Source organism: Meleagris gallopavo, chromosome 4 (genome assembly GCF_000146605.3).
Source record: "Meleagris gallopavo isolate NT-WF06-2002-E0010 breed Aviagen turkey brand Nicholas breeding stock chromosome 4, Turkey_5.1, whole genome shotgun sequence".
Classification (NCBI taxonomy): Eukaryota; Metazoa; Chordata; class Aves; order Galliformes; family Phasianidae; genus Meleagris; species Meleagris gallopavo.
Window position 1 is genome coordinate 15438247 of NC_015014.2, and position 14715 is coordinate 15452961.

General features: G+C 39.6%; 1 protein-coding gene across 8 annotated transcripts in view; it reads right to left on the bottom strand.

The window, feature by feature from the left end:
* The window catches only part of FAM13A (family with sequence similarity 13 member A), a 46382-nt gene extending 32285 nt beyond the window's left edge, over positions 1–14097 (bottom strand). For 5 of the 8 annotated variants that reach the window (XM_010709625.3, XM_010709623.3, XM_019614549.2 and 2 more), the window contains exons 1-4: positions 14012–14076; positions 5070–5114; positions 3353–3532; positions 333–519 (exon numbers count right to left, since the gene is read on the bottom strand). In XM_010709625.3, coding sequence (XP_010707927.1) covers positions 333–519; positions 3353–3532; positions 5070–5114; positions 14012–14031 — 432 coding nt within the window. In that variant the 5' untranslated portion in view covers positions 14032–14076. Of the gene's footprint in view, positions 1–332; positions 520–1124; positions 1151–3352; positions 3533–5069; positions 5115–14011 lie in introns of those variants that run through there. The other 3 variants (XM_019614551.2, XM_019614552.2, XM_019614550.1) reach the window with 3 other exon arrangements.
* Between the last annotated feature and the right edge of the window lie 618 nt (positions 14098–14715).

Below are 14715 nucleotides of genomic sequence, written 5' to 3' on the forward strand. Positions count from 1 at the left end.
TAAGAGTTTTGAAAGACTAGGAAAAAGAAATTATATCCCTTTTCTTTTTCTGTAATACTTTGCTAAATGCAGAAGACATAAGAAAAAAGTCATGGAAAGAGAAAATGACTACAGAGGAGTAAGAGGATCATAAAGGAAAAATAGCTTCTTGATTCCTCTTCACAAAGATTACAAGTGCAGAGATCAGTATTCCCCATAATCAAGAAGAGACAATTATGCATGTATTAAATTATTGGCTACCGGAGGAAACCAGATGTGCACTGAAACAAAAAAAAAATCCTCTTTTTCCCACCCTAATACTAGGTGTCAAACAGTGCTGCATGCCAGCTTACCACAGGACTATCCTGGTTGTCATTAAGCTCTGAAAGTTTGGTGCTGGATTTCTGCCGTTTTGGTTTATTCCTTTCATTAAGATATCCAGAGCTACTGTCTTGTAACTTTTCTACTTCTTGAGTAGTTAGAATACAGTCTTCAAGATTGCTGAAACCAGATGGAATGTTCTCCTTGTTGATGACTTCCCTAAAACAAAAAATGACATTAAAACAATGTTTAAAATGCTCTCCCGCTACATTTATGATAGCAATACAGAAATGAATTATGCTGACTGGTGCAGTTCCGGCAACATCTTCTACGCCCTATGAAACCAGTATCTCTGGTTTTTCCTACTGCAGCAAACAACGTACACTGTGAAATGCTAAATCCTACTGAGGAGTGAAAGCCAGGTGTACACACTTCTGGTGAGAAAGCTGTCAAGGCCAACACTTGATTCACTTCCAATTAAAGCCAACGCAGAGAATCCCACTGACTTCAGATGGAAGCTAGTCTAACTCCTCGTTGTATGTTGTACTTTTATAGAGAATATGCAGCATATTTTCCTGTAAGACGCATACTTTTAATATAGAAAACTGATTCACAGTTGTGACACAGGGAGCTCCTTTGGTCCATTACACCATATAATCATTCCTCTTACTCATCTTCTCAAATGCAAGAACAAGGCAGTGGTGCTTCAGTCAAATGATTGATTCCTATTTGGAAATTACACAAAATAAAGAAGGGAAAGCATCTCTGCAGTAGCAACACAACTAAGACTGTTCTGCTGCACTGGAAAGTGATAGGACAACTACCTTGAAGCCATCATGTGACAAGATAGCTGGGGCTCTCTGTGCTTGCAAGGTTTGTGTACGTTTTTCATGGGCTTGGCATACAGCTTAACTTTCTCTGCATAATTATCCTGCTGGGTTCTTCAGCATGCAGACTTTTCTTCACAATCTGTTAGTGGTCTTCTACTTTATGCAATACTGAGCAGGCACATACATATATGGAAACAGAAGAAAAACAATGCATCCAATTCTTCACTAAGACTATCCTGCTCAGGCTAAAGAATAGCTGCTTACACTTGACGTAAAAACTTAAATGTTTGCTAACTACTTTATGTGCAGCTGCCTTATACAGTGCTGTGCAACTCCAAAGCTTGCTTTCACAGACAGCAGCAGAATTTCTCTTGACTTGCAGTAGAGTGATAAGAAAACGGTTACTCCGCAGTATTTGGACAGTGCCAGCATGACAAAGTATTCAGAATAAAAACCAAACAACAAAGTTCCAGTAATTTTCTAGATCTCAAATCTCTAGGGTTGGTTACTGGAAGAAAGATGCAAAGAGATTATAGGATTATAATCAGATATCCATTTGCCTCTGAAAGTTTTTACAATGTCCTAAGTAGATTTATTATGCATACACAGTCTGTAGAAATCACAGTCTGCAAAGCCTGGGTCTGCATGTATGTATTTTTGTGATGAACGCTCTTCCTAGCCATGTTAATTCTGCAGTCCCATCTTGTGACATTACAAATCCTCTTGTGATCTATCACAAGGCAAGAGGATGAAGTCACTGACAACCAAAGGGGTGGGGGGGGGAAGTAGTTTTGAAAGGATTTCTGAATTTTGACAATCCACCCCCAGAAGTGCCAGCACCCAGACCTACAGGAACCAGGGAAAATGATTTGAAACCCAGCCAACATTCAAAACTTCCAATGTGCTAAATTCTTGGCTTGGGCTTTAGGGACTGAACGTGAACAACTGCGTCAAGATAGGCTTGAGTGCTCTAGGCAGCTCTGTAATGCTCTGTAACACAATGCTGAAAAAAACCCTGCAGTACTATATGCTTCCAAACACGTACACTAGCCAGTCTCTGACCTACTTACCTGTGAAGCTTGACAGCAAGGCTACTAAACAAGAAAAACTACTGCAGAGCTGCTGCCAGCTACTTAGGTGACTCGCAAGTGCTCATTTCCCAGTCCATCTTCACAGCATATTTCATTCACTATTGAAATGCCTTTTTTATTTTGTAACTATGGACTTTTTAAAAACAAAAACAAAACACTGACACATATTGGGAAACAACATAACTGCAGTATTCACCTGAGGTACTAAGGTTATGGTTCTATGCAAAAGTGGTTTGGTATAGAAAGGTGCAGATCCAACAGGATTTGGAGAATTCAGCATCCAAGAACAACAGCCTAGATCTGTATTTCAGAATCTAACTTGAAATCCTAGCAATCCAATACTACAGCCAAGAATACACAGCCCTTACAAAAATTAGCTTAACAATGTTTAAAGTTAGATGTATCTGTAAGCACTAATTAGACAATGTGCTTGCAAAATCTCCAGTTACAATTCCTCAAAGATATCTATGCCTTGGACATGTGCTTTTTAAGGCTGTGGTAGTTTATATCACATTTGTACCACCCAATATGTGCCCCAACAACTGCAGGATAAAAGGAAAAAAATCTATTATTTCTACTCTTTGATAGACATTTTATGAAAATTGTCACTAAATAACATTTAATGTAACGGTGGATAAAAATTCTTAGGTTCTGATTAATCAAAAGGATCATTTCTACTTTCAGATGAACTCCTAGGGCTCTTTAATAGACCTGAACATAAGCTGTGCCTATGCATACAGAAGGAGAAATCTGCCCCATTCTGATTTCAGAAAAGCTTTTAGAAGTAATGGTTTTTTCTGGCTGTAGGGCCAACTGTTCGGATATTTCCACTAAAACAGTAAATACAGCAATGAAACATTTCAAAATACTTTAATTAAGAACTCAACTATACTGCTATAGCTGGTTTCTTATCATGCTCTGGCCCACTCAATTACCTCTAATAAGCTCCATATTTCTCAGCTCTCACTGATGTAACAAAGCTCCGCACAGGCACTGCAGCCTGTACTTTCAACAGAGGGCAAGGACCAATGCATTTCTTAAGAGAACTACCAAGCAGTGCCTAGATAGAGGACATAACTAAGGTACACTTAATCAGATATACTTTCCAAAACGAAGAAATCAGGATCGTACATGTCTCTGTTTCTCCGGGCTTCCTCCTGCTCTTTGTGCTGTCGCCTCCTCTGCCTGGCAGACACATTAGAAGAGGCTGAAGATGTTCCAGATTCAGAGTCCTCTGAACTCTGGCCACCTGAGCCATGAACATCAAAGAGATGCTGCTCCACGGCTGAGCGGATTGTCTTCTCTAAATACCTGTCAAGCCGAAAAATAAGGTCAATTGAGCTCAAATAGTTTCTGGAGCTCCTTCTCTGCAACAGTACATAGAGGATGAGTATCAGAGGGTTATGTTTTATTACAATGGCAAGGCAGTATAAAATGCACTAGGGCCCATGACATCTGCAAAAAGCTAAGCCAAAATCTTCAGATAACTTGATACTCAGATCCTTCAATGAAGCTGACCTTTTCCAGTTCATTTTGCCCTTGAAAATTTCTAGGGTTCCCTCAGCCTTCTGTAAAACAGCTGCTTTACTGCAACCATCAACACTGGTGTTCAACTTTTACCCTCCACTTTAACATTTCTTGCTCTTACAAGATCTTTTTTGCCACCCAACCACGATGACACTGGTCAAGTCTACAGTGCAACCGTAGCTCAGTAAGTCAACAAGTCATCTGCAAGGTGATTCAATGCTGTCTCACAGGGGGATGAAAACATGCTAACAGCACCTCATTGTACACTTCACTCAGTGACTGAATACAGACCTGGCTCTGAGCTCATGCTGTTTTTTGCATTGTTCTCGTACCATGAATGCACACACCTGCAGCTACTCTCAGAGTACTCTGGTGTGAGATTGCTATCATGCCTTCTGGCACTAAGAGAGCTTCCACACAAGCCACAGCATGGGAGCCTCTGCAGTTCCATCAATTACAACTGTCAGGCCGCCCGAACTTTCAACACAACCAAATCTACTTCATTCTGGCACTCATATTTCCTTATTATATTTCCTTCTTTCCTTAATCAGAGGAAGTTTTTATGGGCAAAATCTAAATAAGACACTTGTTACTTTTTAAACGTCTTTAGGAAACACATTTCTGTGTCTCCTTGCTCCACCCATGTTTCTTGCAATGCTTTAAGTAGTCTGCTAAAGAAAAAGTTTTTCAAACATGCCTGACCTAATGCCCTACATAACTTCAAGTGCTTTTTCCACAATTAAAAATATTATTTGCAAGATATTCTGGTTAATCTTCAACTTGGTAGCTGTAAGTATGTGAATCTGCACCTGGGCTGACTTCTCCAGAGAATTTACAAAAGCTGCTGCTAAGCTGCTATAGATTTAAGTCTACTGAGACTGCATTTCCTGAAAAAGTCAAAAGATCTTAGCAATTGCTAAAAAATCTTATGGTTCAGCTTGATGAGCACATCTGTATTTTATGTATTGACAAGAATCAGCCCTGCAATCCCACCAACCTCTGGAAGGGGCGCCAACTCATCAGCTCTGTTGCTCTCACTGGCGCTGGAATTAGTGCAGAGATCAAGTTGTGTCCTTTGCTGAGACAGGACAGGGTGCAAACAAGAGCATGAGGACAGCATGAATAGCTTCTCTATGCATGCAGAATCTGCCTAACCAAAATGATCATTGCAGATACCAGAGTTTGGGAAACAATGTCCTTTATTTTTGTGTAAGAGCAACCCTTAGGGAGAAATCAAAGAATAACCAGCAATACTTCAAAAACTTTAAATATTTAAAAAAAAAAAAAAAAGAAGCTACAAAATAGTAAAAGAGACACTTACTCTCCCGTAGCAGGAATGTTACTATTGACTTGTGATACGTGGGTGCTGTGTAAAATAAAAAGAGGAGAAAGTTACATCTACTAAGTGCAACAATGCCTTAAAACATTTGTTCTTTGCAGCACTAAGAAAAGATTTAGAGATTGCATGCACATGCCACAAGTCTTCCCCTTCAGGACTTATTGCTACCACAGTGACGTGGCACATTGTGACAATGCCAATATCCTCAAGAACAAATGTGCCCATCATTCCAAGATCTAATGGAAAGTATTTCAGCTTCAACACACTGCAGAGCCTTTGTTTTCTCGCAAGCTTTCTGTGGCAGCAGGTTGTTTTAACATCATCACAAAAGTTCTTGCTTTTTGAGGCTGACTTGAAAATTTATGACGGCAAACTTAATATTGAAAAACTTTTAACTATTAATTGTGGAGAAAAGGAAAACAGTCTTTTCACTTCAAAATAGTTCTGCAGCTCTTTGATGTTCATATATTTAAAAATAAAAAGCACACTTCCTTCTTTTCCTTTTCTCTTCCAGGCTGTGCCCAGGCTCAGAAGAGCTAACACAATACCAGGTGTCACTGCTTGCTGCTAAACAAGCTGACGTGCCACCTCGCACAGCTGCTGCTGCTCTCCTCCCTCTGCACAGGGCCAGACTCAGCTTAGCCATGTCCTATCCCGCCTGCTGCTCCAGTGCTGACTCAGCTCTACAGATAAGGTAGCACGTGACCCCCGTGACCATTCATTACCCCTGTGATCTACGTTAAGTCAGACACGTTGCAGGCCTAGGGGGTTCATTCGGGTTTCTCCCTGCATCAGCAGTATTAGCAGTGTGATTGGCTGATAAATTCCAGAAAAGAGTGGACAGGTTATAAGACCAAGTGCTTTCTGCCAACGCGGCCATTCTCTGCTTTCAGCCTCCAAGTGTCTCACAAACTGTTTCAGTGCAGAAGAGCCAACTTCCCTTCCCCAACCAAAGGCTTCCTTTCTGCTTCCCTTGAGTACACACCCACAACCCCCAGCTGCAAACCAGACACACGTGCTTCTGCTCTCCTCCACTGAGCCACTGCCTTCACCTCGGTTTAGTGAACCAGCATACCCTGACTACACACTCATTCCTTCCAGGCCCTGCTCACTCTGTGCAGACACAGCTCCCTGGAGCTGTGGCATAGCATGAAAGCAGTCACGTATTTCCCAGTGGATTCCACGTTGCCTACACAACACCCGAGTAGCTGTGTTATTTGAATGAGTTCATGATTGGGAGAGTCACAAACAGGTATTAAATTGCTGTACTTATGATTTCAGACATGCAACCTACACATAGAAAAAAAGACTTGCAAGATCCTTCTCATATGCAACATCTTGACTACTAACTATTACATGGCTTTGCAATTTGAAGTTCACATTTCAAGCATCCTCCTTGCTTTCCTACTTACTTACACAAACTACTTGGCCACTTTTGAGCCTGAAACTGTGTCTTAAGTTCTGGCTTTCCAGAGATTATAAGGTCCATCAGAAAGATGGATTAACAAGTAAGCTGCTAGCATGGTAGGCTAAACCACATTATAATATGAAATTCATCTTATCGCTACAGCTCCTACGTGTGGGTAAGTTAATACTGTATCAACTTTCTATAATGCTTACAAGCAATCCATATTCAGTGGGGTATCCTTCATATCACACCTTCTTTCTCTGTTTTCCTGTCAGGAAGATGGTAAAGAGAAGGGGAGACAGGATTGTTTGGATTCTAGTCTTTTGAAAACATTCCTAAGATGTGGTATAACAATTCATCAGACAAGGCAGAAAACATCCAGAAACAGCTTCTCCTTCTACTTCTAATAGGTTTGAAAATGCAAGGCCCTGTTTCACGTAAACCTAATGAACTGCTAGGCACTGTATGTGAATGAGAGTTCATGCTGTTTTCCCCATGTGCAATGTTCAAGGCCAACCAACAGTCACTATCAGCAAACCACTTACATCAGTACTGAAGACACGGGGGACCTTCTTAACACAAAAAGTAGTAGTAAGAATCAAACAGTAAAGCTGCCAAAAAATACTTGAACAAAATATCAAAAGTGTTTGTAATTCCCAAATGCATTCTCAGTTTACTGTGTGCTTTACTAACAGCAATTCAGTTTTAAGTACGTTAAGCTTCCTAATTCATAATGACAAATCTGCATAACAATTACTTTGTGCTATTTAGAAGAATCCTATTCAAACTATATTCTGTCAGAGAGTCAATAATACAGTGATTTTCAAACTACCAATAAATACAAAGGAAGTACATACATAGTTGCAGGCCAGCTTAGTCAATGACAGCAAGTAAGCTATCACACTCTCGTTTTATTAAACCTCTCTTATAGGTGGTGCTTCCTTATTTACTGAATGTGACTTGGTTCTTAGACCCATGACGTTTTAACGCTCTTATTATCTCTCTCTCTTTCTCTCCCCCCCCCAATATGCAGATTTTAAATCAGAGTTTTTCCAGATGACCTAAATTTCACAATTCATAGCTTTCCTTGTTTCATTTTGAAGTTTAATTAAAATGCACTACTAAATTGGTTTATTTACTCTGCACCAAACTTCTTTATAGCAAGGACTTTCACTTAGAATACATAAATATATAGAGAGGAAAGAGTTATCCAGAGGCTTTCAGATTCTTGTCTGCCTGCTGATGGAGGTGGATGTGCTTGAGCGTGTTGGCATGTGCAGGGATAGGCATGGCTCTCCATAGGTTTCGCAGCTCAGAGCAGCAACAAGACATGTGGGATGCATCCTGAGGCATTTTCCAAACTTCCTGGGTGGCAAAAGTCAGCCCATCATTAGATTTATGCTGAGCAGGCCAAGTAAGCCACATCCAGAAGAGCCCTTTTGGCACGCCCTATTGTGCTGGGAGCTGCCTCAGATGGGCTGCTTTGTTCATCAAATCATCTGGACAATGGGAAATCATGTTGTGCTTTGGTTAATTATTTTCTCCTCTTGTCAGCTCCACTTCACTGACAGATACAGCCAATTATCTCCACAGCTAGATTATATTTATTACGTTATGCACCTGTTGTAGAACACACTGAGAAATAGTGACTTTTGATACAAACGATATTCTGCCTGCAACAGGAAGCAGCAGGAAAGTTTTCCAGTGCTGGGGATTTTTATTTTCAGAGAGCCAGCCAAAAAACCTGCATCAGTGCAGATGTTTTAAGTGCTATAAACTCTTGAAGTGGATTCTTGCTACCCTCATGCTTTTCCTTTCAGGAAGTCTGACCTTTCGCACTTCTCAGTGTTATTTAGCTTGTTTACTAAAGTCTTTTGCTATTCTCACACACTCAGGTGACCTCTCTGGATCATGTCTTGCTTCACACGCAAGGTAAATCCTTACTTTATGGCCTCTCTTTCCATTCCATTTCAATCTCAAGTATGTGAAAGGTTGTATTTTCTGCCAGCTTTATGCTGATATTAAATCTCTGCCACTCCAGCTAGTAACTGTAGACTTACGGATATGCGCTAGAGAATTATGTTACGCAATAACCACACTCTGCTTGGTCTGTATTGGGCATCTTGTTACAGCAAACAAATAATTGAATTGGATATCAAAACTCTCCTGTTTTTCCACTCAAGGCCCTATTGAGCAAAACCTATCAGCATTCATGTATTAAAAGAGCGCGGTATGAATCAACCAGAACAAACTGACTTTCTGGTGTAGTATTTTCCCAGATGGGGTTTTCATTTGTGGAGTGAATAAATTAATTGCTGGACATACTGAACTGCCTAAATCATAAGCTGTACTTGCAATGTGAAACAAAGGCCACTCGCTGCTGACATTTATTAATGATCCATTTGCTTTTTTGGGAAAGTAAAAATATTTCTGGTTTTACTTTTAAAAGGGCAAGCATAACAATAAGAAATCCTTATAACAGCTGTAAAAAAGATAACATTCTGCTATTCCAGCAAAGCAGACAATATTTATTTAAATTCCTTTAAATATTTTATATTTAAATAATTAAAAATTTCTTCAGAAACTTCTGAAGGCCGCTGTAATACAGAATTCTAGCACATGACCCAGGAAATTATTTTTTTCCACTGTTACTGCTATAAGAATGGTTCACTTTCCATGAGTGCTGCATACTGTGAGATATAATGTTGCTGATCCACATGGGATCTATATTAAGGCAACCATTTCATCTGACACACATTCCCCAAAGAGAAGGATTGTGTTGGCATGAAAGTGTGAAAATAATGAGATGAAAAATAAAGAAAAGTTTTTAATTACTGAGAAGACCCATCAAAAGAAAACATGCTTTCAGCGTTTCTAAGTATCTTCACACTTTTGCAAGCTCAGATCCAATAATCTTCCCTTTAAATGTGGTACATTATATTTTACATTACTTACTTCCTTACTATGCAGAAAAATAACTGCCTTGTTTTCTTCAGTATTCAGCTGCTTTCATGCACACTAGTATTGTATTTCAGGTTGAGTGCACACTGACACCTACTGTTTGAAGCAGAGACAGCACTGAAGGGTATTCATACATGCTACCCAACCCACCTCTACAAATTTAGACAGCTTTGTCTGTGCATGATCCTCTCCAGACAACATAAATGTTCCTCTGGGAGCCAACCACAGCTTCCATACTAGGCTTCTGATTCGAACTGGAATAGATCACCTTCTTCCACTGAACGTATAGGGTGCTTAGTGAGATAGTCCTCCTGACTCACGGTATAAAATCAGGACTCCCAGCTTCCCACAGCTCCACCAAATGGCAGGGGTCCCTTGGTCTGAGATCCACACAGTAGCTGGACAATGAGAACAAAAGCACCTAGCAGCCTTCTACCTATTTTCAGCCAATGGCTGTATGATGAAGGACAATAGCATGCATCCCATAACATAACCATTGGTAAAAGAGCCCCACACTGCTGTTGACTTTAAGAACTCTTACTGCATGTCTCACCAACAAGGAAGTGTTCAGTAAGAAGCCAGGCAACCTTCTGATGTAGATGACAGCAAATCCAATAAAACATCATACCCAATATATTAGGAATGCTTGACACGTATTGTGTAAAATGAGTTGCCTTGTATAACAACTATTAAAAGGGTAATCAGCTGTATGAAATTCTTCCAACAGGATATTAGTACTTACAGACAAAAGAAGTGCTGTAACAGGTGAAAATGCCCAACATCTTGCCCTGAACTCAAGGGTATCTAATGAAATTTCAACTTTAACTGTGATGATAGCTCTCATCCCAATTTTGGTTTAACACTCTGCATATCAACAAGGAAGCTCCCACACTTCAAAGCTTTTGACTTTTTCCCCTTAATATGATTCTGCCTTACTTCAGGATGTACTCACGAGGAAACTGCTCTGTAAGCATCTATATGACTCATGTCAAATACAAAGCAGACATTCCATCACAAAGCACGTCTGTAGATTCCGTCTTTTAAAAACTCATTGCACATGTTGAGCAAAAGTGTGCTTATAGGGAATTGCCTTTGCCAGATGCTGTTTAATTACATGAAACTGCATACTGTTTCTCAGTATAATTACTCACATTCCCATTCATATAATGGAATTAAAAAATGCATAGCACACCATATAACTATTGCAACTCCCTTTTCCACAAGGTTTAATTACAAAAGCTTTTGGAACATAAATGCCCTTCAGGCATGACTCCCTAGAACAATCAGTCATCCAGCAAGGTTTTCCTCTTCTTTCAACAGTGCAGAAATCTCCTTGCCTAGTACTAAATATAGTTGAGTAAACAATCTTACCAGGGAATACCGAAAAGGAAAGGACAGCCCTGCTCACCAGCAACTGAATGGATTCAAACCACAGAACTCCACCTCAAAAACTGATCAAACTGATCTCACCCTCCAAACGCATAACAGGAGAGGGATTCAACTACAAAATTTCTAATAATGCACCTCAATTTATTCACTGAGTTATTTTTTTTTATCACATCCAGTTTTGCTATTTAACAAATACCTTTCCTTTTGTCTAAAATCAAGATGAAATATGTACGCTCTAGTTCATTTCTTATGGTACATAAGTCTTCCCTGCTCTTTTCTCTATTTTGTAACAGGCTTGCTTACTTCCTTAAGGATCCTCACAAACCTCAAATCTTTAGAATATATATTAGTGAAATTTTATGAAGCCTCATCTTGGCCTTGTACAAAGACATCCCTACTTCTCCATGCATTATTCCATTCTTTTACAGCAGTGGCTAAAGAAGAAAAAAAAAAAATCCACCACAATTTCCACAAGCAATCTACTTCATCTCCTCACAAAATATATATAGGTCTCTCTCTTTTCTTACTGATCTTTAAGGTCTTATATTAAGGCCTTTTTCTCTGTATGGCATAATACAAAAAAAAACTTGCTGAAATTAGACAGATGATGTATAATCTTTTTCTTCCTCCCTCTGAAGTCTTCAGAAAAATAATTTCATGGTACTTATATCATCTCTCTTGTTAAACTTGCATCATGTTTTGCCTCATTTACCACCTCTGTACATTTAATGATTGCTTATTTCCCTATAGAGCAACAGTGATAATCATTTCAATTCTTGGTCATGACTACGTCTAAAGAGAAAACTCACAACACCAGAAGACCAATTCAGAAGCTTAAGTCAGGAAAATTTTTAAAAATAATGTACTGGTGGCATTCTGATCATTCTGACTTGGAGATAAGTCAAGTACTGGTCTTACACATAAAAACAACATCAAGGGAAACATCTCCATTGCTAGCTGACATGATACAGTACTACACTGTACAGGATCAAGTCTCCAGTTTGGTTCTGGCAAAACCCATCGACCAGGAGACAGAATCCTCCTTGAGTCTGGCAAAAGCCAAGCACTCTGCAGTGTTTGGAATATAAAGAGCTCTTGTTCCCATTTGATTAACTTGTTGCAAAATTACCTCTATGAAAACTACTGGATGAACAGGCTAGTGGCCTAACTCTCTCTACACACTCATGATTCACTTGAAGGATTACTAAACAGTATTTCAGACTTCTTAAGTATGACTGGCAGCAATAAATACATTTGATCATCAGACAGATAAAGCAGACATTCAGAGAGGTCATTTAACAACTAACTTTCAAAACTGCAAAGAAAAAATGCATCACGCACTCAAATTCTCCATTGTTGAAGTACCATAAATGGTTCAGACAGTGCTAGCTCTCCTGTCAAATTAACTACACTTGGCAACTGACCTCAAGAGCACACATTTCTGAAGTGTTTACAACCAAGATCTACAAGCTGTTAGCTTTATTTACAAGCAATTGTGTCTCAGCAGTGCTACAAAAGATGCAAGCTTGTCCTAAAGCCTCATGTTGCAAGGTATGCTGCTCCATCCCTGATCTTGCTTCACGTTCCAGCTGTACATTCTAGACCTTTCCCTTCCTAATTGCATGACACATTTTCACAGAAAGCCATCCTCCCACTCCAACAGACACAACTGTATTTAGTTTCCCATCCTAAGATGTCCACACCTCAATTTAGAATTTCCAAACCTGCTCCCTCTCTCTCAGAAATTTCCTGATTTGATACCAGCTTCTTCAATTCCAATCTTTGCTCCTTATATCCCCAAGCAAACTCAACAAGGACATCTAAAGAGATCTTTTCCCGAATCATTTTTCCACGGTCTAGGAAAAAGCTTGGAAGGATAGTTTTATGCAGTAAGGCAGACAGAAATGTAATGAAAGCCTACAGTTATCTGAAGAGCATATCAAGCAAGAAAAAAAAAAAAGAGTATTATTATTAATGGAAAGACAGGATGGAGATTTAACTTGGGCAAAACTGCTGACAGGATGATCTGTACTAAATTATTTCCTGGAGATAAAGGCAGAATCTTTTTGGACATTTTGGAGCTTTTGAAACACAGATTAGACAATATCTGCACAAATACACTGCAGTGAATGTTGGTGCGCCATCAGGAAGGCCGACAAGACGACGAAACTGGGCTAGTCTATAAACAGCTCACTGGTGCACAGTTCTGCAGTTTTAAAGTAAGTCTGCATGTTACAACTGTGCATGAAATGCACATTTTCTATGGTCTATATTAGAAAAAATCTCTCAGGGAGAATCCAGTCTACAATGATAAAGAGGAATATATGCAAGACAATTAACAAGAGATTACTGTAAGAATTCCAAATCTTACTGCTCTCACAAAAAACACCACAGGGATTTCTTTTTATTTGTCTCAGCTCCATAGAGATCAAATAAACCAATTACAATATCTGGCCCTTCTTCCTCTACATCCCTTCGTTGTTAATTGCCCTGGCTCCTGGACTTTAAGTATAAATGAAAGCACTGGAATTGAGCCTGCTACTGAAGTAAGCAGTGCAAACTTTGACTGATGTCAACAGAATTAGGCCACTTTTACAGGCAGTGGCTTTGCTCTGCAGTTGGCAAAACAAGAAACTTTATTTGTTCGAATGCAGCCAGACTGCATTCCCTCCAGGCAGGCAGAACTGAGGTAGTCCCATCTTTTCCATGTTGGCCGGGCTGCATCAGAGGAACAGTTGCTGTATGGCTGGTGACTCATCATCTGGTTCCTGGTTTCTTTCTGAACAGCACATGATGTCAGTTCTCAAAGCTCATGGCATCAATCTCTCCTATGCCCACAGACTGAAAGCTTGTTGTAAATACAACTATATTATAAAATGAAGAAAACAGGAAGCCAAAGCCCATCTTCTAATTAAAAATTTTGTTTATTTATTTACAAGACTGGCACTGAAACTTGAGTCTTGCCTTTAAATATAAAGTCGGCAGAAATTTTTCGGCTCTCTGAAGAGTCATTCATCCCTCTAGCTGAGCAATAATTATGAACTTAGCAATCGATCTTCAGTTTGATTACAGCCTGCTCAGACTGTCTGGCATCACTCCCCACAGTTAATAGTAATAACAAGTCAATCCCACCCAGAGAAATAAATTAAAACAATTGAGTAAATACCTCACATAGAAGGGTGACATAGGCCGCTCATCCTCCTGGGAGCTAAAAACAAACAAATAAAAATTTTTAAGTAAGTATGCAGCTCTCTCTCTTGTACTTGCAGGTCATTTACAGCAAGATATTCACTGTGAAAAAGTGATAATAAAAGTAAAACAGCATATCAGTTGCAGAGGTAACATTTACATCTACTTGGTCCTGTAGCTGTACTCATGGAAGACTGCTTTAAGTTAAATTCTTTAAATCCTTTAAATTTCTCAGCGTTCACAAATGTGTAACAGCCCCACTGCTAGACGGTCAGGAGTCACTCCAGCTCTGCAGGCATGCAGGGACTATTCCCATAGCAACAATAAAGCAATTCTGCCAGCAGAACCACCCGAGCCTTTTGCTGTCTGCTGTACCAGAACTAAACAACCTTCCTGCTAAAGTAAAATTAAGAAAAAAAAAAAAACACAAAAAACCAAATGACTTACTGAGAAATCAAAGAAACAGCTATGTCTGTATGCATACAGCTAAGAACTCCCCGGTTTCCTTCTCCCTGTTGAAAACTGATCTGATGATACAGAAATGTGGCTTGGCTGCAGAGGTGTGAAACAACTGAAAGGCTGGTCTGACTGTAGCAAGGCACGTCCGCATCAAATTCAACAGAACTCGAGAGAAACATGTGCTCCTTGTGAACCTGAGGAAGCACCTCTTGGCTTGAGATC